The following is a 25526-nucleotide window of genomic DNA, read 5'->3' as shown; positions in this document are numbered from 1 at the left end:
GACTACTTTGATATTTAGCGAATATGGTTATATTTTACTAAAATTAAACGTTCTTATTACTTAATGCTAAACGATGGAGAGATACATCAAATGTTTATTTATTATAAAAAAATTAGTAACTTGAATCAAGTTTCAATTGTTGTTTTTTCAAGTTTCCAGTGTATTTTCGCGATAATCTGTTGAGGATCAAAACAAAAAAGGCAACGGCTACACTGGTTTGCCTGCAGACAGAATAGGCTTGAAACTAAACAGTCGTTAACCTTTGGCGCATGTGTAGCAGCGCTAGTCTTGTTATTTAATAGCCACACCTCGTATATCATGTGATGATTTTCAATTTATGTTGTTCCTTTTAAAAAATCAAGTGTCTATAACTTAACTAAAGGTCATAATATCATTTATATAAGATATATTACATTTACCATCAATGGGATTAAAAATATCTCATAAAAGACTACGATGAATTATATTATTTTCTCGATTTGTTTTTTTGAGAAAAACAATATACCGAAGCTAATTCGTTCGATTACAATAATCCACTCGTTATTTTCATTAATCAACTACTTATTGATTTTGAGATATAAATTTTTTTAGATAAAATTTCTAACGTTTCGCGATGAATTATTGTATATATACGTCACTTATACTTCACCAATCATTCTTCGGTAAGTTAGATAGGGAAATTAATATAGATATAAACTGAATGCTTGGAGAAAATAATTTCGAGTATGGTACTTACTAGATGAAAAATCATCGTGATTTGTTCACTACAGAAAAACGTATGCGATACAGTGAGTATTGAAAAAACTTCGTAATTAAATAAATAAATAAATCAGAAAATCATTTTTATTTCCATTCTGTATATCAAAATTTGATAAAATATTTATTTTTACGAGTACGATTTGTGAAAATACACTGAATACGTTTATAGTTACAGCGGATTAGTTCTACAGGGTGGTCTAATATAAATATGGGTTTGGGCATAGAGAATCCATACAAACTGTTTGTTTTAATTTAATTATTTGCATTCGGTTACCACACTATAATTAAACACAATTTATAAACTTGAATCAACACCCAGTTGTCTCGCTTTCTTAATTTTTAAATGTTTTAAATTATGAAATATTGAATATGACTTTTGCGGAAATTATTTTCTAAATAAATTTTCGTTTTTATTTAACCATACGTGGGAGCCTAGTTAAGGCACATTGGGCACATTATTAGTATTAATCTAGATTTAACACAATTTTTTTCATATATTTCGGCTGTTATTTATCCCACGCGCATCCCAAAAAACATTGCCAGCAGATGGATCCGGTTTTCAGTACATTGTTTTTTGTTTTGGGTGTGAAGTAATCCCCACGTTTCTTCCTGGGTATTGAAAGCAAAAATTCATTCCTGTGAAACATTGAAACACTCGATGGAAACATCTTCACGACGCATTATGAGCAACCGTGGCCTCCATCTTGTGCACAGCTTTTTCGTGTCCAAAATGAAACGCCTACAATGCCTGATAGCTAAGTGTATCTTCCAAAGGACGAAAACTATATGTCACTAATACTTCTAAGTTTCGATTTGTGAATATTTGAATGGCGATTTTCTTGATGTTTGAACTACAAAATGCTCCTTTAGAATATTGATTACTTATTTATTAACGTTTTTGTAAACCGAATTTCAATTTTCTGCTGCTTTAACCCAAACTTCAATCTCCTTTTTTTGACATTTTTTGGCTTTTCTGCTTGATCCTAACTTTATTTCAATCGAAATACTTAACTCAAATCGCTGATATATCATATTTAATTGCATTACATAAAAAAAAACTCTTAATTATGAATACTTTCCAATCCTAAATCCTTTTTTTTTAAAACGGAATCTATTAGTTACAAAAACGTTAAGCCGGTTTAAAACACCGGATAATTTTCTAATAATTAATTCATTTTTGTATTTGATTATTACTAGAAGTGTGTTTTTTATTTTTTAGTTAATGAATAAACTGATTTATAAAACAATGAATATTGAAATTCAATAACACAAAATGATTAAATCCAATGAGATAATAACAGTTATCAGAACAATAGGCTTCGATAACCTGATTTACCTGGGTTGTTTTGAAGTGGTTTTGGAGTTAATAATCGGATCAGCACTGTATTATTTTTTTAAACAGTTGCACTTATGATAAATAACATAATTACGATAATATTTTACGTAACAAGGACGTTGATATTGAAAAAAAATCCGTTAAACAGTTAGAAAAGGGATTATGTTACAAAAAAATTGATTTTTATTTATTTAAGCTATAATTTTAATTGTATTTTATTGTAAATTTCCGGAGATTTGATGAATTTAAATTGGAAATTAATTATTTTCAATTAATTATACTTTCACGGTTCCCTTGTTTTTTGGCTCTATAAAATTGAAAAATCGTCCGATTTTGATGAATTTTTGTTTCTAAATCTTCATTTTTACGGCGGATTTACTAAAAAAAATATGGGAAATAACTCACCTGGAGATTTCATATAGTTTTCTGACTTTAAATGTGATCAAAAATGCACTTTATCGCATATAATTGTTCACAACTTTTTTACAAAGTACCAAACGCTGTTCATATATTTTTTTTCTTAATCTACACATAAATACGATCATTTTGTAAAAAAGAAAAATTGAAAAATGTTTGTTTATCCATTTTTTATCTCACTTAAAGTTTCCATATGGTTTTCGGACTTTAAATGTTATCATAAATGCTCTAGAAAATCGAAAAATCATCCGATTCCAATGAATTTCCCAATTTTTCAAAGGTAATTTGGAAACTTGATTAATAAAAAAAGTATAAAGGATTATATGTGGGTCAATTTTGAGAGAAATTGTTATTATTTTTAATTATAAAAACAGGATAAATCAACATATTTGTATAATTTTTTTTTTTCAATTTCTTCTTTGATTATGTGGGAAAAAGTTATCAGCAATTATACATGAATGAGTGCATTTTCATGAACATTTAAAGCCCTGAAACCCTGCGTTCCAAAGGGGTTGTGAAAAATGCAACCAATTGTTAAATACATTTGACCCTGAATCTTAACAGTTGGCATAAAATTTTCTTGTATAACTTGTGTTGCACCAAACGACGTCATATTAAAACAATTATAGTATTGTTGAGTATGAATCAAAAAATGTTTACAATCAGGCCCATTTCGATGATTTCGACGTGGTGAAAACCAAAAGCAGTTTATCGACCAACTCGCTTCGACTTCTTGTAATAAAGTAACGTCTCAACCACCAGGATTCGCTGGTTTTTCGAATTAAATCGTGCTGGCACCCAAAGGTCGTCCAAAATCGGCTGTTGTGCCAAAAAACCTCGATGCTGTTTGTAAACTGATGTTTCGAGTGACATCCTTGGGCATTCATTCCACTCGCATACATTCAATACTGCATGAAAATTTGATGTCAAGAAGGTTTGTTCGCGTTGGAAATTTGTAAAATTTGACAATCGCTCAAAACAATTTTGAATTGTTAAAAAGACAACTAGAATATGTATTTTTGAATACAGATTACACATTTCGTGATTTATGGTTTCCTAGATTCTATAATTCTTCATCTCATCCAAAAAGACAATAATAAAAAATAGTTTTCGATGAAATGTCCATTCGTCAGCATTTAGAATATTTTCAAATATAATCGTTATGCGTAATGAGTTGCAGAGACTTAGTTTTCATGATTGTCTGTACTAACGATATTTTCCTCTCTTTAGTATTTTTCGCTTTCGTTTTCCAGTCCTGATTCCTCTCTTTCTTGGATCTCTCACCACCTCTGCTTACCTTCCTTTCCTTGGTTTTTCTTTTTTTCAAGTTACTCCTCAAGACAACGCTTACAAAAAATTTCCAGGCGGTTTATTCCTGTTCATCCAGTTTTTCTTTAAAGCCTTTTACTTTAAAATTAGACCAATAGATACATTCAAATCAAGCTCTAAATCATTTGTATCAATAAGGACGATTCTTTTGAAGTATACAAATTCCGAAGTAGAATCCTAACTTTGTGATCGATTTGGAAGCTTTGAAGTTTGGATACTGAATAGTTTGATGTAATGCCTTTTGTTTGAATTGAACTAGAATAGTTGACATGATCTTTTGCTTCAGTCCAAAAGACAAATGTCTTGTTTAGTCCAGCCTAATTGGAGTCTCCCACAGGATTTATCTTAGCAAAGTTCAATTAATGATGAGAAATTTTGACGTCGTAACAAACATAATTAAAGCTGTCGACGATGATACCAGAATTACCAGGCTTCACTTAGAGATGGCGCTAGTTGCTTTAAAAATACCACTGAATTAAAAAGTTGACGGTTCTTATTATAAAAAGGTTTTACCGAATTTATTGAACATTTCTGGGAAAAGTGTATGGAGTGTACGTTGAAAAATACAGTTTCTAAATGGAATTAATCAAAAAAAAGTCACTTCTCTAAGGTCATAAATGAATATGTTGCTGTCACAAAAAAGCTGGACGTGATTGAAACAAATAAAAGTGTGTGCGAGTTAATATTGATTTTAGAGTCAAAATAAGTTTGATGGGCAGAGAATGAATAAAAACTATACATTTTCCATGGAATATGGTGCTGAAAACATTGTTTTTTTAATTATTTTTTACAAACTTTTATTACTACAATTTAATATCTCCAATCTATTCCACGAATTCCATATTTCTTATCTAAAAAATTACAATTTGTGATAAACAAACATTATTTTTTATAGCAACTATTTTTATTACTATCAACAACGTAATGTGTGTTCTATGGTGAAACAGAAAAAAGTTTTTTTCTATTTGTGATATAGAGAAAAGCCTCATCTGTATACCAAAACTACATACTCCAATTTTAAAGAAGTTTGAGGATATATTGGATTGACATCAAACATCGAGGTTAGTTTATAATTATTTATATATATTTGTGACCAAAAAAATCGACTCAATTCGTACGCTAGCGTTCAAAAAGCGTCAAGAGCATCGATGCTATCCCATTTTTCAGTGAGTGCCGTTCTCATGTCCAATTTCGTGGATGGTTCAGAATTTCTTTTCTTGGTCAATTTCTATGGGTCCACATGCTGCCGTACAGAACCTGCATCATAAGGACCGACATTCACCTGTATTAAATTGAAACTGGAGTAGTGATTCCCTGAAATTTCTTCTATGTATAGGATCGCTGTTGATCACTCACTCCACCACTAGTTTCAATACAAACCAACTCAGTTTTTTCTTCCATTGAACTTTCCGCAGAAACCTCTAACACCGTTCTAATCTTTCTCTAGGTCTTCTGTAGATTCGTCCGCTTCTATCGCTATAATGCAGACACACTCTGATTTCGTTTAAAAAGAGAACGGAGCCCCATTGTTTGTAAATTAATTTGGGGCTAGTAGCTGGACTTTTGGCTTAAGGTTAGCTGTCTTAAGTCTTCTTCTGATTGTCCAGCAGCTCCTGGAAACCGTGAACTGACTCATGTTTGATGGTTAATTAATACTGGTGGGATAGATGACTTATAAGGATTTGTTATTCCTAATTAGGTTAAAAAGGGTGGTTTCCGACCATGATTTATTGTTAGACTGTGAAAGCAAGAACCAGTTTAAAATTTTTCTAGGAAAAATCAAAATTCGGTTTCAGTTTTTTTGCCAGTGACTTAAGATTGCAGGGAGGCCGATTTTTTCGCTCACGACTTATATAGTATGCCCCTAGATACGTGATAAAGATGTAAAATTATATTTTTTAAAGTCCGGTCCTGATTTAATTTTAGTTTTGATATATTCTGATTTTGAAAAAGTCACACTTTAGAAGGAAACGACGATTAAACCGATTGTAGCTTTGTTCGTCTTTAGGGAAGCTAATTTTGAAAAATATACATTGTTCTGTTTTCCAGACGAAAGAAATGATTTTAACTGTTTTTTTTTTGGAAATTTTCTTTGGCGTACTTGAATTTCTAAAACTTGTATAATAAAATAATCATCCATCAATTAATTTAAATCGAAATCCGTATCAAAGGACACAAATATTTTCTGTTCAAAATTATTTAGGCTTTATAAAGCTCGTATTTTGACTTTATAGTCCATTCATTCAATATACTAAATTTTATCTACATGAAAGCAATAAAAATAAGGTTACTAAATGATAAAAGAAAACTATCAATCTTTTTGAGAGCTTATTTAGTTAAAAATTCACAAAATTTTTATTCACAAGCTTCTTAAATACGTTTTAGTATAAAAATTTTAAATAAACTTCTTTCGGATAATTTCCATAGATGTTATATTAAAAATAGAGAAAACTAATTGGAATCGTATTGCTGTAAGAGGGAGATGTATCACTCTCTATTTCTATTTACTCGCTTCTGATTCTGTTGCCGTCCCCACTACTAGAAACTAGTGATCCAATCAGAATGGAGTAGTGAGAGGTAGAGAATGGTATACTTATGTTGTTTCTCACTTTAAAAACCGTTCGTTTCAATACCTAACTTAACCTACCTTTAATATTAAGTATACAAATCGGTACGAATGGACTATAAAATAATGAATTTAATCTGGATTATATTTTTAGGATTTCTTTGTGAAAAATTAGAAAAATAGCGAATTCAAGATGGTTTTCGATAATAACGAAAAAAACAAAAACGATTTTAGAGTGTCTGTACAAAATGGTAAACCGGAAATCAACGCATCAAATAATGATACTCGAAATAATAGTTTGTTGAGCAAAAAAAACTCTGTACGTGAAATGTACACAATTTACGGTGAGTTCTATATATTTTGTTTTGTTTTTTTTTGTTCTTTGTAACGGAAATGATTTATAGGAGGATTACCAATCACCAAAGAGAACGCTAGACTTTCCATTTTATCTATACAGAGTGAGAAACAAAAATTAGTGGAAGAACGATGGTATCAGATATTCATCCAAGTCAGTATACCTTTTTTCATCGCTGGTTTGGGTACCATAGGGGCTGGGATCGTACTTAATCGCGTTCAGGTTAGTGCATTTCATTCTACGAGGGTAATCTTGTAAATTACCATCAAAATTTCTTATATTGAGTGTTTTTTTTTTTCAGGAACACGAAGTTTTTAAAAATATAGACGCACTTTTCGTATTAGTTCCTGCGTTGTTAGGACTAAAAGGCAACTTAGATATGTGTCTGGCGTCTAGATTATCAACTCAAACAAATTTAGGAAATATGAACGAAAGGAAAAAAATTATCTCCATAGTAACTGGAAACGTACTTTTGGTACAAGTAAGTCCATTCCATTCCCAAAACTGATAAGACCTAACAAATATCAATAATTGGTTAGTGCTTTATAGTTTTTCCCAAATTACAATTAAAACATTTCGTTTGAACCAACTGTCGAGGTATTTTTTCCATTTCGATTCAGATACCTCCAAAATAAGCGATTGGAACGCTTCGACTGCTTCTTCGGGTGTAGGAAAGCGTTAACCTCACAATTTATTTTTAATCTACGGGAATTAGCTTAAATCATTGAGTACTAAACAAGGACTGTGAGGTGGATGACCCATTAACTCGATGTCTTAACTAAGTTGGAATTTCTGGAACCGTTGGTGGTATTCATATTGAACACACAACTTTAGTCTCTGAAGATGATAACATGATTATCGAAACACGCGTTAGACAGTGTAAATGTGATTGTTGGTGTAGTGTATTCAATAATTCGAAGTTTTGACTGTTCAAAAACTGTTTGAACTGAGTTGTGAGATATCGCATTGTCGTGGGTTTTTCTCCGATTGGTTTCCCTGATTTTTTCTTTACGATTCTGGAAAACTGATGCTGGTGTACCATTCTACGTTGCTTTAGGAGGCGACATGTCGAGTTATTCCGAAAAAATGGACGATCATTTGCTTAGAAGTGCTTCGTGCAGAAACAACTTCTGTTGGAGTGGATTTTGTAAGACCACGAAATTCATCATGTAGCGAAATGCAATTATGATCGACTCATATCAAAAGAGGATGCTACAAATACAAATTCAATCATTTTTGAATAAATCTCTTGAATAAATTGTCTTTTGTAACTGTTTTTTTTACTTACAACCAATTACCATCTTTTCTTCGCATGAAAAGCTATTTTTTCGACATCTACTTAGCTCATTCTAAATAGTACTACTTAGATCTATACTTCGTATTGGCTACTCTATAATAATGATTCCATTAAGAGAAGTTTTCCTAGAACGTGACTGATATTGCATCAAATAAATAATATCTACAATGTTCGTTTTATAGCAGATTCTACATCCAAAATTTGGTACCTAAAAAGCTTGTTTCATAGCAAACCCTCTAACAAATAATATGGTACCATCCTTTATCGAATAATCGTGGCAATCACTTTAGTTTCACCATCTATCATCGATATTAATAAAGATTAATGTCTGTTAGCTGTTTAGCCTCTTTTCAAAATTCGAATCTTCATTAAAAAAAAGAAGATTTGAGTCTATTGGAGCTGGAGGAAATGACAGACAAAGACTATTTCGAACAATCATAGGATGTAGGGATAGAGGAGATGTACAAGCTCAGCAGCAAGCAGCAGATGAATTATAGATCCATTATTCCTTTCTGGAATCAAAACGATCATCATCTGAGTGGATTGCAGCCGATGAACCACGTCCAAAGGCACAACTGTGAGCTGGGAACGTATTTTGGAATAGGGGATGGAATATTGTCCATCAACAATCACCAAAAGAGAGTTTTTGGATCATTTGAATGGAAAAATCAAGGAAAAACGACCTCATGTGTCGAAGAAAAAACCACTGTTTCATCAAGACAATAAACCGATTCACAAATCGATAACAACGATGGTTAAATTGAACGAATTACACTTCGAATCGCTCTCTCATCCACCGCACAGTCCAGATCTGGCCCTCCAGTGACTACTGTCTATTCGCTATTTTCAAAACATCCTTGCTGGTAAGATATTCAGCTCAAATGAAGTCAAAAGACAAATCCTTCTAAAAGCACGACATCCAGAAGTTAAAGAAGCGTTGGATTGAATGTATTGCTCACATTTTTCTTAATTATTCTTCTTCTCATGCCGTTTTATCATTGAAGGTTTGGTGACCACGTTGTTAAATGCGCCTCTTCTTCCTGCCGATGCCTTTTTCTCCCTCTACTCTGTCCTGCATTATATTCTGTTGCAGTAGGTATTTGTCGTTGTATAAAACGTTTTTCTTATCTTAATAATTTTCAACAGCATTCTTTTGCGATCAATGCGTCTTAGTACTTCGTCGTTGATAATTCTATCAGTCCAGGGTATCTTCAGGATACGTCTATAGAGCCACATCTCAACTTTTTTTGATCATTTAAGCTTTCGAGGTCCAAGTTTCCACTTTGTACTCCAGTACTTACCACACATAACATTCCATGAATCCTATTCTGACGTGAAGGTTTAGATTTCTGTTTGCAAACATTGAGGAGTACTTCGTCTTCGTCTTCGTCTTCGTCTTCGTCTTCGTCTTCGTCTTCGTCTTCGTCTTCGTCTTCGTCTTCGTCTTCGTCTTCGTCTTCGTCTTCGTCTTCGTCTTCGTCTTCGTCTTCGTCTTCGTCTTCGTCTTCGTCTTCGTCTTCGTCTTCGTCTTCGTCTTCGTCTTCGTCTTCGTCTTCGTCTTCGTCTTCGTCTTCGTCTTCGTCTTCGTCTTCGTCTTCGTCTTCGTCTTCGTCTTCGTCTTCGTCTTCGTCTTCGTCTTCGTCTTCGTCTTCGTCTTAGTCACACGAATTATTGAGTGATGTGTTAGGGGATAGATTGTGATGAAACGTGATGTAAATGAACAATGGTAATTATCAATTATTAATTAAACACAAACTATTCCAGATCCAAGCAATTGTAGCTTCCTGTTTAGTATCTGTATTTGCTGTTAGCGTGTCGGCGATATTTAACAAAGAATTTAATTGGATTCACACTTTACTACTAGCGACATCTAGTACTTTAACGGCTACCATGTCGTGTTTCATCTTAGGTAAGAAAAGAAAAGAAAACAATTTTTCTTTTTACAATTATCTGATACATTTTTTTCAGATATTGTTCTTGTGAGTTTGATAATAGCTTCGAGGAAATTCAAGCTAAATCCGGATAATATAGCAACCCCCATGGCGGCTAGTATCGGGGATGTAGTCTCCCTGATAATGTTATCAACTTGGGCTTCGTTTTTATATAGCATCAGTGGTAAATATTTCGATTTTGTTATTTAAATATATTTAATAGTACGAAATAATTTTAAATTCAATTTACTCTATGAAATATTAGAGCGGATTGCACCGAAACGTGATGGTAAAACATTTGTAGCCATTCCAAAGTGATTTTGCAGTAGAAATTTAAACAGTTTTGGTATAACTTCGCATAATTATACTCATAACTCCCGACTAAAGCCCCATGACTGTGTTCTGTTGGTACAATTAAGATTTCGTGGACATCTACTTCACAGTTTACCTTTTGAACTCTTTGGGGAGATGTAATCACTACTCAATTACCTAGCTCCTCCATCTTTAGCTATCAATCGATCGTAGAATTGGGATTTGGTTGACCTCAATAAGCATATAACCTCAATTTTAGCACGCAAAGATCCAGGCTGCTGTTTTAACAAGGTTGGGCAGCTTAGGGTTTTGTTTCTGTCTGCACCAATATCACCATCACCGAAAATTAACTAAAGCAAACAAATATTGAACAACGTGGTGTCTTCAAACTTGAATCATGTACTTTCTAATGCAGTGGTGTTTTACAAGCAACTACCGCCATCTCTAGGTCAGGCCAAATACTTCTAGGACCATCGTACGGAATAGAGAAAATCGTCTTGTAGGCGATCCAGAATTAAAAACACGTGTTTTGGTAGAGTATCTTGTCATCAAAACTATTTCTATGGAATCAAGTCGAGCATCCTCAAGCTTCACCGGAACTCAAATAGAGATATAGTGTATGTTTGACGACACCTGCGTTGATGGTTCTAAAAATTCCTTGCTCAAGAAGGCGACGAATAACTAATCCTCATGTCTGCCGTGAAGATGATCACCTCTAACTTACCTCTGACTATTCTCATATGTCTAAATATCCACCAAAACGATTTCCATCGAACTAGTAGTTGTTCAAGTTCATCTACATCATAATAAATTATAATTTTTCATTTTGTATATCAATTTTTATCAATACAACTTCTCTTATTGTTTCCAGATGATTTTCCATGGGTTATGGGTTTGATTATGGGTTTGTATTTACTAGTTTTTCTCCCAACTTGGATATTTATCGTTCGAAAAAACGATTATACGAAAGCTATACTGACCAACGGCTGGGTACCAGTTATATCGGCTCTCTTCATCAGCGGGTAAGTTAATTTTATCACATGTTAGTGTTGCCGGAAAAATTTTTGTTTGTTCTACATACATATATCGAATTTATGAATATAATTAGACAACCAAAATCATTTTCCTTGCGAATCTAGTGAGACGGAACTTTGGTTTATGATACTTCAATTTCTGAATTAAAATAATTAATTAGATCTACGAGGGAACGCGAAAATGTGAACGGTGAGCTCGCATCGCTTTTTTGTCGATTAAAAAGTTGGAATTGAAGATAAAGTAGATGACGTGATTGAATTCAGACAAAAATCATTCCAAATATAGGAACCAGAATTTTCTTTTACTTTTTGTGAAGTACACAAAAATAGCGATGGAGAAACACGTGCAAACTATTTTTAAAATTGTAGATCTACTACTAGAGGGCGTATTGGGAAATATTAAATCGATTAAGCAAAATTTTACAAAAGTTACTTAGCTAATTGGCATTTTATATATATTTGTCATTCCAAACCGGTATTTTCTCCGTTTTGACTTTCTTTTTCTAATTATTTACTTGAATAGAGAGTGTGGATTGCTATCATATTCGTGCTGAGACCTCGCGAAAATCTAGAACGGTTATTATAATAAAAAATATTAGATTTTTGAAGTTTTTAGTTGTATTCATTCCAATATAGCAAAGAAAAATACTATTGACGTTAGCTAACGTCTCTTTTAACTCAACAATAAAATTATATACACGAGGTTGGTCCCAGATGTACCTGGTCTGACCTAGAGATGGCGGTAGTTGCTTCTAACATACCACTGTATTAGAAAGGACACAATCTGATTAAATACCAAACAACGTGGCATTTGCTTGGCAGTCATCAATAATGAATGTTTTCAATGAACAAGATTTTACTCTGGATGAAACTGCTTCTTCGCTATCAACAGTAATATATTGGATAGCGGAGTTTCGACGAGACTGCACGACCTGCGAAGACCAGCAGTCGACTAAATGAGGAGACGACTCCAGAAATGTTGAAGAAAATCTACTGGATGATGGTCGACTGGAAGGGCGCGAGCTAGCAGAAGTGGTAGGCATTTCAAAAAATGTGCTACATCGCATAATAACTGAAAATTTGTACATAAAAAAGCTGTACGCAATATGGGTGTCGCGTTCACAAAAGCAGCGTCGTGAGGATGCTTCAATCGAATGTTTGGCAATGTTTCACAGAAATAAAGCTGAATTTTTGCGACGTTTTATAACCATGGATGAAACGTGGATCCATCACAAACGACAAAACAATCAAAACAATGGATTGAAAAGATACAAACGGCTCCGAAGAAAGCAAAGACCGTTCCATCTTCAGACGGCGGTTTTTTTAGGAAGCGCGTGAGATAATTTTCATTAAATACCTTGGAAAAGGAAAAACCATCAACGGCAAGAAATAAAGCAAAAACGACCGCATTTGGTTAAGAAGAAAATGTTGTTTCATCAAGACAATTCACCAGCTCACACATCCGTTATTGCAATAGCCAAAATTGATGAATTGCTTTATCATGCACCCTATTTACCAGATTCAGCTCACTAGGAGTATTTTCTAATCCCAAATTTGAAAAAATGGTCCGATGTTCAATAATGTAGAGGTTATGTCTGAAGTTAATGATCCTTATTATAAAAATGATTGAACATTGCTGGAAATTGCTTTTCTTTGTTACACCAGGTATTTCTAGGATCACTCTCGTGTTGAAATATTTAATATTTTGTTACAGATCGGGAGGACTAATACTGGACCTCGCCGTAAATAGATTCTATGGGTATACCATGTTTCAGCCCATAATAAACGGTTTAGGAGGTAATCTTGTTTCCGTGCAAGCTAGTCGTATATCGACCATGTTACATAAGACTTCTTTCGAAGGAGTTATACCATCACACACAAAACAGTGGGTCAATCCGTACACGGCACTCATATATGGAGGTAAGTAATCATTTTTTCGAAAATATTCCCATCCCGAGTCACCCGATTTACCGAAAATCACTCACTAAGAAGATCTTCTTAATTCACGTAACTCGCTCAATTTGGTGATATCGAAATTTAGGACTAGATGTCGCTCATTCCGACACACAAAGTTAATTTGAAACTGCCAGCCTCTAAAAGCGTTTTTAAATCGATGAATTTGATATTTTGAACGCATATTTACTATATACAGATGTGTTTATTGTTGTATCTCGATCTGGGACTGCGCGCTTACGTAGTTTGTCTATTTTCTCACTCTCGTGCAAAACATCCAAAAAAAATTATTCATGAATCCTGGCGAATTTAATCAGGATAATCATATGTTTGAATCGAATTATTGCAATGAAGTCAGTGGATGTTTCTTTTATTAATATACAGACATTGTTGATGCTACAGCTACAGTTCTCAATTGTTGTCTTCAAATCGCAATTGCCACCGATTCCGAGCTTTTCCATAGTAAATTATTGAGCTATGCAGACATTCACAACTTTGTAACTGATTTATGAAAATAAATAAATATATTTTGCATTAGCACAAACCAAGCCTTTTACACAACTCTTTTATATACCTAAATAAAATTTTAAAAGAAATACTGTAAATAAACCGCCTTCTATAATAAAAAATTGCTAAAAGGAAACATCAAAAGCGCGTCAACCATTTAGTAAAAACAGATGAAAGGCGCTGCGTGAATTCGTCGAATTTTAAAATAATCTTATGGCTGGACAAGGTCGGCGTAACGACACATTTTGCGAGTTTTTTTCCTAACAATTCTATTTTAACGGTAAAATTTTTGATTATGTTGTGTAGCTTGATTTTTGTTAATATTATTAATATACACAACAATAATGTTGCTTAGAATTGTTCTTATTATAAAGTTATACAACGTGAAAAGCTTTGTACACCCCTAAGTTTTGTTTAAAATATATACAGGACTTTTAGACCCAATTTTCTCCAACATTTTTCGACTTCCTTCGGTTGTTAACAAATTTTTTTCATTAAATCCTACCAACCTCATTGGTACCTCATTCATATTACGACTTTTTCTTCACGCGTCCTCCCTTCAGTATAATTCTCTGCTGTGGCAATCTGGCAACCTTGCTTTTTGCATTCGAACTATTTGTGTTATATCCAAGTTCCTTGTATACGATCCATACAGTGAACCAAGCAAATCACCTCGCAATTTTAAAGACCTTCATGGATTAGGTTGAAATTTTGACAGAAGCTCAAAAATGATGCAAAGAGTAAACCTGATTTGGTGCCAATGTATGCCGGGGGTGGGAATTAATAATTTCAAAATAACACCGGGAGCCGATAGAGAATTGAATTTTATGAAGAAAATGTAGAATAAAGTTTTTATTTAACACAATAATTCCTGAGTTATTCAAAAAACACGTTTTTCAATATTTTTCCACGAAAAACTCGAAAATTAAGCATTTTCTGAAAAAAATTATTCCTATCAAAATTGAAGCTTATAAAAAATCAAACAAATTAGTCACTTTAAATTAATTTTTTTAAACAATATCCAGCAACTTATGAGTCACTGAAAGCCAATTTTTTTTTTTGGAAATTTATGCAGAGGTCTGAGCTCAAATAACGGAAAAACGATCAATTTTTCATAAAAACTTGTGATAAACATTTTTTCAAAGTACTTTTTTAGACCTTCATTCAGAGCTTTTATGATATCGTCTAGTATGAAAATTAAGCAAGTTATGACGAAAATAAGTTAAGTAACTCGAATTTAAAAAATAATGTCTGTAAATTTTACACCATGTGCATGTAAAATTATCTTTTTTAAGCCCTAATAACATGTTCCAAAAGTTTGAATGATTTGGAACAAGATGAACTTAATTCCAAATATTCAAGAAAATCGATGAAGGTCTCCAGAAACCTTTTGCTATTTCCTGAGAATTTTTTTCCATATTTCCAGTTTATTGGCATTTTTTTTTCTGATCTGATGCATATAGAACTGCTGGTTCAACTCAGAAACGACGGGGTCCTGGAACACCCTCATACTGTAACTTCAACATTCAATGCTCTATTTGTTCCATTCGATTTTATAATAATTGCACCTCATCAGCAAAAAACGTATAATCAAAACTGAACTAATATTAATTTTCTTTTTTTTTAGTGCTTCCAGCGAAATCAGCCAGACTATTATTGATCCTCTCCATTCCAGGATACGTGGTTTTCCTTTTTTTGGCCGATATTATCAACAACAAAGGAACTCTTTACATTAACGCAATTTTTTCGCTAACCTACGTCTGCGTGGGATTCACCCAGATCGTCACTCTTCTTTACATATGTCATCTTTTAGTTCATACCATGTGGAAATTTCGAAAAGATCCCGATAATTCGTCTATACCTTATTTAACTGCATTAGGAGATCTCCTGGGATCGTCCTTATTGTTATTAGGATTTTTCTTTGTCGAATCTATAGATTCTGAGTACGGATCTTAGCGATGGATGATGGGATTAGTGTGAGATACATGAGAATATTGAGATAGCCAAGAAATGGCATGATTCGTATTAACAAACAGCTAGTTTTATCCAAGAGAACTAACAAAATGGAGAATTCATATAAAATGGCGGTTGAATGGAATGAGATACTGATTTAATGACTGTATATGTAGTTAATTTAAGAATAAAATATTTTTGAAACCATAAAATTCATGGTAAAACACATCAAAATGAAGTTATCGTAGTGAAATAAACATCTACAACTCATATTAGTTGTTTTTTTTATATAGCCTCAAAATTTTCCATGAAAACAGTGTTTGTTAGCAAGAAAATGTATCTAATTTGAGAAAAAAATGGACGAAGTCAATATCGTCGTATACCAAAACATTTGACGACGTTCAGAATATTAGAAGTTACATGATCTGCAGATAAATACTATCAGAACATAATTTCTCAAACATCCCTCGTATAAAACAGCGCCATGACATTTTTAGAGTTTTTTGTTTGAATTTTTAACTCAATCCTTACTAAATTTATACTATTGATCCTGTCATGTGTCTCTTCTTGCCATCTTACTATACCAAACTTTCTTGTATCTGCCTGCACCTCTTTCATCCTTTTGATTCTGTCCTGTGCCTTCTCTTCTATTCTTTATATACCAAACTTTCTAATATCGGCCTCCAATTCTTCTATCCTTTCTTTCGATTAATTTAATTCTGTCCTGTTTCCTCTTTATTCCTTTATTCCATACCAAACTTTCTTATATCTGCCTGCACCTCTTTCAACCTTTTGATTCTGTCCTGTGCCTTCTCTTCTATTCTTTATATACCAAACTTTCTAATATCGGCCTCCAACTCTTCTATCCTTCCTTTCGATTCATTTAATTCTGTCCTGTTTCCTCTTTATTCCTTTATTTCATATCAAACTTTCTTGTATCTGCCTGCACCTCTTTCATCCTTTTGATTCTGTCCTGTGCCTTCTCTTCTATTCTTTATATACCAAATTTTCTAATATCTGCCTCCAACTCTTCTATCCTTCCTTTCGATTCATTTAATTCTGTCCTGTTTCATCTTTATTTCTTTATTCCATACCAAACTTTCTTATATCTGCCTGCACATCTTTCATCCTTTTGATTCTGTCCTGTGCCTTCTCTTCTATTCTTTATATACCAAACTTTCTAATATCGGCCTCCAACTCTTCTATCCTTTCTTTCGATTCATTTAATTCTGTCCTGTTTCCTCTTTATTCCTTTATTTCATATCAAACTTTCTTGTATCTGCCTGCACCTCTTTCATCCTTTTGATTCTGTCCTGTGCCTTCTCTTTTATTCTTTATATTCCAAATTTTCTAATATCTGCCTCCAACTCTTCTATCCTTCCTTTCGATTCATTTAATTCTGTCCTGTTTCCTCTTTATTCCTTTATTCAATACCAAACTTTCTTGTATCTGCCTGCACCTTTTTTATCATTTTGATTCTGTCCTATACTCTTTTTTCCCATCGTTCTATACAAACTTTCTCATATTTACCACTACGTAAAATCACAGATGTGAATACTGTAGTATTAAATCGATTATGAAGACTACCACGAGTTGAATACTATATTTTATCTACGATATTGATATTTCTATAACAATAATATTAGAAAATGGATTCATTTCGCGATAATTATCAAAAATAACATCGTAAATATCGCGTGTTAATCGAGAATTCATCAATTGTGAATAAATCACCAATTAATTCACCTGCTCATTAATATCTCATTAATGTGGTTGGAGAATTATCAAAACCGTTCGGGAAAGAAAATCGATGAGACAAACTTATAATCTTACTCATATTTTTGTCATTTTGATGTAAGGAAGATCGTGTCTTGGTACGGTTTAGTTAGAAATATGAATATTTCATGGGCGTATCAAAATGGAGTCGATTTAAATAGATGGATATACGAAATGTCTTTTAGCGTAACGGTCGATTCATTAATACGATTCTAATTATTTCAAAACAATTTTATATCTAAAATGAATCGAGGAATATTTTCGAAAAAAAAATACGAGTGCTGTAAGATAACTTCTTTTATTAATCTAGTAAAACGCATCTTTTGAATCAGAACGATTTGGAAGTTTAAGAACAGACCTATATATATAGGGTGTCCCACGACGAGTTAAAACTATCTGTATATGGCAAAATACTTATAGTAGAATCATGAAAATTCTCACATTCAGGTTTTCGCTTACGATCTTTTTAACTAAAATATTGTCAAAGATGGCCGACTTCCGGTTCTACCGGAAGTACATTGTAACTTTGTTATTTTATATAGAACATCCTGTATATTAATACATTTTTGAAATCTACGTGAAATTTTAGTATATTTTGTCTGAAAACTTGTTCCGAAAAATGTATACTTTTTGAGTTATTAATTTTTTTGTAAAAAATTTGACCATTGCAGACCTCTACAAATTATTTTTTTACGAAGATATGGAAATGGTTTCAGTTCGGTTGTTTTAAACAAAATCAGACGTATTGTAATCTATAATGAAAAATCTTTTATTCTATACAGGATTTGTATGAAAAGTATTCCTAATTTAAACTCATAAATATCAATATTCTTTATTTTTTTTAAATAGAACCACCCGGTTTTTTCTAATTTAATGCATTTAGGGGTAAATAAGGCAAATTCAAATATACCTAAACCTTACCATTATCCAGATATTAAATGTTTTCAGTAAATTTTTAGAGATGCAAATGTGATTTACAGAAAACATTTAATATCTGAATAACGGTGAGGTTTAGATATAGGAAAGTGTACATAAATTTGCTTTATTTTTTACCCTTAAATGCATTAAAATAGAAAAAATTGGGTGGTTCTATTTTAAAAATAAAGAAATCTGAAATTTATGAAATTAAATTGTGAACACTTTTTATATACACCCTGTATGAAATGAAAAAATTATCAACATAGATTCAAATACTTCTGACAATGCTTAAAGCAACCAATTAAAAACCATTTCCATATCTGTAGGGGTGTCGTCGTAAAAAAATAATTTATAAGGGTCTGCAACAGTGAAATTTTTTACAAAAAAATTAATAACTCAAAATGTATGCATTTTTCGAAAAAAGTTTTTAGACAAAAGTATACTGAAATTTCACGTAGATTTCAAAAATGTATTAATATACAGGGTGTTATATTTAAAATAACAAAGTTTTAGTCGACTTCCGGTAGAACCGGAAGTCGACCGTCTTCGAAAATAATCTAGTTAAGGAGATCGTATTCGAAAACTCAAACGTAGAAACTTTCATGACTTTACTATGAGTATTTTGCCATATACAGATAGTTTTAACACGTCGTGGGACACCCTGTATAACAATATAACAAATAATTTCTGATTCAGAACAGGAATCAACGGGGCTAGGTTCAAGCGATTGCGAAAGTCGTGCCGTGATAAGATCCCAGAACTTTCCACAACGGTAAATGTACTCTCTTAAAAGTTCTGACACAAGATGGCGTAGCTGGACAGAAATTCATAACCCTACTTTTCGAACCAGATCACTAGCGCCCCGTTATGACATCGAGCGATTGAAAGATGCGGATTTAACTTATACTTTCGCATCCATTATGACGAAACATATTTCTCATCGACATTTTATCAATCTTGATAACACTACGTTGTTTGAAATAATGTTGGAATTTCTTTTTACTAGTCCTATCCCTTTCTATTTCTCATGTTTGCTGAAAAAACAGATCTGATTCGAATTGTGGGTACGGATGTACCGATTTGTTTACGGTAGCGAAAGATATAACTTATAAATAGCTGCTGGATGTTTGTGGAAAATCACGTACGCCTATGTGAGGTCTGGAAGAGACCACGCGATTATAATAACATGATTGTGGCATGATATATGTCACTGTTCTATAAATTCTTACTTTGAATCGTTACTAGTTAACCTATATTATATCCGAAGATGGGGCAAATCTCTAACAGTTTGTTTGTTGTATTGTAGTGGATTTAATTAGATTATGGATATCTGTTGATTCATAGAATGATAAAAGAAAATTAGGTGTTACTTGCCATGTATCTCGTATAAATTTTTCACTAAAATTGATATTTTCTAGATTTTCCGCTAGCAATATGGATTCACTGCCTGCGCAAATAGACAACAGGCTGGACTTTTTAGGAAACTTTGTACAAAAAACGTTGAAATTGAAACCCGAAAAATGGTCTCGTATGATGAATACGGAAGATCATAAGGCCGTAGTGAAAAAATTCCTTGAAAGACCGCAACCTGTTCTCTTGATTATAGTTTTGACGCAAACTGCACAACTTGTAGCTTCAAGCGGATTCCCTTTAGCTCAATTTAAAAATAAAGGTAAGCAATGACTACGAGTTGTGGAAGTTTCCGCCATGTTTCATATGTCACTTGTCAAAATTTCACGTAAATTTGACAGATAGATTAGATTTGGAACCTGTATAAACAAAACTGTTTTCGCAGTGATTTATTTCAAATGCATATATATCAATTTCATTTACATTAAATGTGTTCTGTAGTCTGCCAAAATGCACATCAAATCATCCTACCAAAATGGAACTTTTGATCAATAATCTAACCTAACTTTCTATGGTTTCCCTGAAACTTTCGATTGTATAAATCATAATATTTCGCAGTACTCAGAGGAATACATCTCGCATGGCTTCAGACATCCCTTACCATCAGAAATCAGCTTGTAAAAGTTGATACAACGATGTCTTCATGCAAGTCAATAAAATATTGAGTGCCCCAAGGCTCAGTACTAGGCCCTATGTTTTTAAACTAAAGTTTACCGCCATCGACGTCGGTGAATCTGCAAAATTCTTAGCGCTTATTGTAGACAACTCTTTGAAATGGAAGTTACTTATCTAAAAAATTACGTTCTGCCTGTTTTGTAGTAAGATCTGTTTCCTATCAACCGGCCTTGTCGATCTCTATTACAGTTTACCATGCCCTATTTGAGTCGGATCTTGGAATTACAAAAAAGAGCTGTTAGATACTTTCTCAGACTAAACTATACGCAAATATTGACTTTTCCTTATTCATATTTGAATACGTTCGACTAGTTCGTAACCACGATTCTCCTTTTTATGAAAGGTCATTACACTTAGGAAGGCGGAGTTATTTGAAGGCTCAATAATGTACAATGCGAAAAAAATGCACGATCATTTGCCGATTGGAAGCAAATCTAGCACGCAATGATTTATTTATTAAAAATTTTCAAAATATTCAATAGAAAAATCATAATATTGGTTTTTTTTTCTATTTTTAGGCGTATTTTTTATAAAAAAAGCTCCAGTACCAGTTTGTAAGATCAAACCTTCAGAAACAGTGATACCAGGAGATCTTTCACCAAAAATAATAGATCAACTAGCTTCTTTGGTAGACGAGGTAACTAGTCTAATTATATATGTTTTTCTTTGAGAAAAATCCAAATTTTTCAATTCCAGATTCTCGTTCCGCTTCTTTCAAATCCGCAAAATCACTTAGGGTGGCCCGCGGTGATAGCAGAAGACGTCCACAAGCACGTACACAGTTTAAAAAGCACAGTATACCAAGTAAAAGGACAGGTTAACGGTCAAACTATACTCCCGATGCCTGTAGGAGTAGACCGAGTTTTCGAAGTAGAAAGAACTTTGATCGAATCTCACGGAGAAATATGCGACTTGTATCTAAAAAGTTCCATCGAAGGAGTTGTTATAAAATGGTCTTCGCAAATTAACGATGTATTAGCAAATGATTCATCAGAAAAATGCCCTTCAGTGTTAAACCCCGTTCCGACATTCGGTAAATTATAAAATCCCTCGTAGGTAGGTTGCTACTTAAGTTTTGAGATACGGCAACATACTTAGAACGTGTCGGCATTGGCATCCAATGATTTCTACATCTGAAGAAGCGTTCAAATCACATGTTTTGGAGGTCAGAATGAATGATGAATCAGAATGGAAAAAACGCTCCGACAATATATTCATGGCATCACTTGTTTTATACTCTGATCGTATTTCTCGGCTCTCTGGATACTGTAAAAGATTTGGTTTTCTTCGGGGATACGTTAAAAACTCTTGCTATGTGTTCAAACCTATACAGTAGCCTTTTGTAAGTTATTTTCGTCTTTTGAAATGATTACTGCGTCATCAGCCTAACATAATATTTCTATTTTTTTGTTTCTCATCCGGAATTCTCTTCCAGCTTGCTTTATCTCGTTTAGAATCTGCTCAGTTTATTTTCCATTCTGATATATGTGTGAATTATCGGTGTTCAAGTCTTCGATTACGTCTATTATGTTGTCTCTTCAGTAGAGTTGTTACATCACTCAATCGTACCCTATCAAATGCTTGGGTGAGATCGATGAAGCAATGTATAGGTAATTCTTATACTAGATCACACAATATCTGTATCAATTTCCTCATCAACAATAATGTTTTCATCTTCTTCATTATTGAGATCTTCTGCTTCATTATTGGAATCTTCTTGGTTTTCTCGTGGTTTCTCCATCCTTGTACCAAGTGCTTTGATAGCAGTTTCGCAACATTCTTATATTCGAAGCTAATGCCCTTGTTGCTGGCTTTTGGGTTTATGTGGGACGAATTAAACTTTGGTTTCGTGACAGATTTTGCTTAACAGTTCTGAAAAAGACTTCACCCTGGATAAGAATGTTATTTTTCTTCTGGTTCTTTTCTGGCATTTCAAGTTCAGACTTCCAGGACATGTTTCCCCGGAACTTCTTCATCTTATTCTTTTTCAAATCTTTGTCTATCAATCCAAAGTTCCCGAAGAAAATGAATAAACTAGGCGTTCCTATTGACCGATTTGTATTTGGCGGATTTTCAAACTGAAAATGGCGTAGCTTCCTTTGGACTTGGCGGATATTGCAGCTAAACCTCAACTTTAACCTCAAAATACACTAAGATGTGGCGGGGTTTGCTACAAATTAACAGTCGTACTGAATTCAGCATGGGAAAATCCATAAAAAACAATATCAAATTCAGCTTGGACTTGGAGGCTTTTGATTCCTTGGCACCTCATATTTCTTCTAATTTGTCTATCCCGAAACTGAAGTAGCAACTTCGTGTAAACTTACAAAATAAGGAAATTATATTTCAGAAATACAATTTTGGTACAAGAGATTAAAAAACCTGGAAAATATCTATCAACAACTTAGAGAACCTAAAGTTAAAAGCATGGCTGTGGTTTTGGAAAAAACTAACAGTGCTTATTTTAGCTGCTTTAAATTGTTATTTAAAAATACCGTAATCGCTCTGTCGGAAGCTAGAGATATTAATTTGTATCTAACGCCTTTAAAAAAACATATACAAGTATTAGAAGAAACTGATTTCAGCGAGAATTTATCACTATTGTCACCGATAATGCACGTGGTTTGCTTGATTTGGTCCAACTGTAAATCTTTCGATCAGACCAAATTAGTTACATTATTTAAGCAAATTTGCAACTTATTGATACAAGAAGTGAGTTTAAACAATGTTTTATCAATATTTACATTCCTTTAAACGCTTAACTAGATCTAATAGTCCACCTATATCACCTGATTTAATCCCTAATAACTTTTTTATCGTTATTGTTGTCCTGCGGCTTAAATAATCCACCGATTTAGTACCTTGTGACTTTTTTATTGTTTTTTAGGGTAAGAAATTTCTGGATCCTACTACTCTATTCCACAGCGACATCGATGAAGCGATGCAACGAGTAAATTATTGTGTTAAATCCTTGAACCACTTCATTTCCATTTTCAAGAAATATAAAAGGAATCTACTCGTTATTTTTCCTGAAGGTAAACAAGAACCGTGGAATTTCCACGCGAATTTAATATTCGAAAGGTTAGACGCTTTCCTCGAACGACTGAAAACGATCCAATGGTTTTTCAATACGGTTCTAGAATTTAACAAGTTGGAAAAAGTTGAAATAGGTGGTATAAAAGGTCGAGTTCTAAGTTCGAGAGTGACGGAGGTATTTCAGGAATTCCAGCAGAGTTTCATGATATTTTCAGGTAAATCTTACGATGTATTGGATCCTGATGATCCTTCTTTCGAAGAAGATTTCGAAAATTTCAAACAGAAGATATTTGAGATGGATATGAAGTTGGTGGCTATACTTCGTCAAGCTTTCGATGATTGCTCTAATTTAGACAGTATATTCAAAGTAAGGAACCACTTTTGGTTTTGCTATATTAGTTGTAGGGTTTACCAAGACGTGTCTCACTTTTGGAATGAGAGTCGAGAAGAATCTCGTTTCAAATCTCGCAGGAGAGTCTCGAAGTAAAAGAAAATGAAAGGAATATACTTAAAAATTTTAGCTGAGTGCCTCCTTTGCCCTTTGAAATGTCAATTTGAAAACTTGAGGGATCTTAGCATCATTAGTCTTCCCATTTTAATATTATTTACAATCTTACAGGATGTTTTAGAATGGTGTGCCATTTAAAGTTATATTTTTCTAAATGCAACACCATATGACTCCGGTCTTGAATGTATCCACGAGAGATTTTCTCAACATTCAAGCCAGGATGGCTGTTAACTATAAGAAAACGTCAGAATTGACTAATTAATAATCAGCTAGATTCCTTTTATTGTTTAATGACTGGGTCATACACTTTTCATAATTACAACCAAACACTTCATTTTGTTGGAGAAAAATTCGTTGAGATCTTTAAGATTTTGATAGCGGCATTATTTATGTGAGGTGAGGAATTTTACGTCAATTAAAATTAGAAGACATCAATCAATATGAAGTGATAACCGATCTTAATCGGTTTCAACGGACTGTTAATCAACAAGATCTGACAAAAGTAGATGCCAGTTCACCTGAAATATACATGAGTTGATGGAATTTTATCTCAATCGACGTCAATAGACATTAGAAGAGAAAACATCAATAAAATAAAGTGAGAATCGACCTCAATCGGCTTCAATGGATTGTTAATCGACAAGATCTGACAAAAGTAGATGCCAATTCACCTAAATATACATGAATTGCTGAGATTCGATCTCAATCGTTGTCATTTGACATTAGAAGAGGAAACATCAATTAATTGAAAATAAAATCGACCTCAATCGGTTTCAATGGACTGTTAATCGACAAGATCTGACAAAAGTAGATGCCAATTCACCTAAATATGCATGAATTGATGAGATTCGACCTCAATCGACGTCAATAGACATTAGAAGAGAAAACATCAATAAAATAAAGTGACAATCGACCTCAATCGGCTTCAATGGATTGTTAATCGACAAAATCTGACAAAAGTAGATGCCAATTCACCTAAATATACATGAATTGATGAGATTTGACCTCAATCGACGTCAACAGACATTAGAAGACGAAACATCAATAAAATAAAGTGACAATCGACCTCAATCGGTTTCAATGGACTGTTAATAAACAAGATCTGACAAAAGTAGATGCCAATTCACCTGAAAATACATGAATTGATGTGATTCGACTTCGATGGACCTCTGCGAGACTTTAGAGCGAGATATGAGACGAGTCATTTATTGCGAGACAAGACAAGATTTTTCACATTTTTATCAATACTAATCACTTGATTCATCTTTAATTTACAAATTTCAACGTTCTATAAGTGTATGGTTATTACATTTTCACATCATTAAACCAATTTCTTCTTGTTGCACCTGATACATCAAGTTTTTAGGAGAATTGTCTAGGATCTAAAGAGACGATATTAAAAAAATTGTTTTCTTTCTTAGATTGAGAACTTTTCAAGCATTTCTCTTTTTTCA

At 33.2% G+C, this 25526-nt stretch overlaps 2 protein-coding genes across 3 annotated transcripts in view; both read left to right on the top strand.

Annotated features, from left to right (window-relative positions):
- Window positions 1-633: 633 nt before the first annotated feature.
- LOC130901819 (solute carrier family 41 member 3-like) lies at window positions 634-16021 on the top strand. 2 transcript variants are annotated; one of them, XM_057813430.1, is made up of 10 exons: window positions 634-788; window positions 4737-4902; window positions 6562-6751; window positions 6812-6984; window positions 7064-7243; window positions 9824-9968; window positions 10028-10174; window positions 11174-11324; window positions 13051-13256; window positions 15424-16021. In XM_057813430.1, exons 3-10 carry the CDS (start codon window positions 6601-6603, stop codon window positions 15750-15752), a joined length of 1482 nt encoding a protein of 493 aa, XP_057669413.1. In that variant the 5' UTR covers window positions 634-788; window positions 4737-4902; window positions 6562-6600; the 3' UTR covers window positions 15753-16021. The 2 variants fall into 2 exon arrangements, with proteins under 2 accessions (XP_057669413.1, XP_057669414.1); XM_057813431.1 differs by lacking the exon at window positions 4737-4902 and having other exon boundaries at window positions 655-788; window positions 15424-16019.
- A 3856-nt stretch (window positions 16022-19877) lies between these two features.
- The window catches only part of LOC130901327 (dynein beta chain, ciliary), a 62399-nt gene continuing 56750 nt past the window's right edge, over window positions 19878-25526 (top strand). Inside the window, exons 1-5 of the mRNA XM_057812631.1 lie at window positions 19878-20115; window positions 21047-21165; window positions 21225-21561; window positions 22879-23240; window positions 23416-23931. Of these exons, the coding sequence (XP_057668614.1) occupies window positions 19878-20115; window positions 21047-21165; window positions 21225-21561; window positions 22879-23240; window positions 23416-23931 (1572 nt within the window). The remainder of the gene's footprint in view (window positions 20116-21046; window positions 21166-21224; window positions 21562-22878; window positions 23241-23415; window positions 23932-25526) is intronic.

This window comes from Diorhabda carinulata, chromosome X (assembly GCF_026250575.1).
Source record: "Diorhabda carinulata isolate Delta chromosome X, icDioCari1.1, whole genome shotgun sequence".
In the NCBI taxonomy this organism is placed as follows: domain Eukaryota; kingdom Metazoa; phylum Arthropoda; class Insecta; order Coleoptera; family Chrysomelidae; genus Diorhabda; species Diorhabda carinulata.
Note: the sequence above shows the minus strand (reverse complement) of the source record. Positions and strands in the feature narration are given on the sequence as shown.

Coding starts and splice junctions, on each gene's coding strand:
- LOC130901819 (XM_057813430.1), top strand. CDS start 6,601: ATGGTTTTCGATAATAACGAAAAAAACAAAAACGATTTTAGAGTGTCT. Junction 6,752..6,811: donor TGAAATGTACACAATTTACG/GTGAGTTCTATA, acceptor AATGATTTATAG/GAGGATTACCAATCACCAAA. Junction 7,244..9,823: donor GAAACGTACTTTTGGTACAA/GTAAGTCCATTC, acceptor AAACTATTCCAG/ATCCAAGCAATTGTAGCTTC.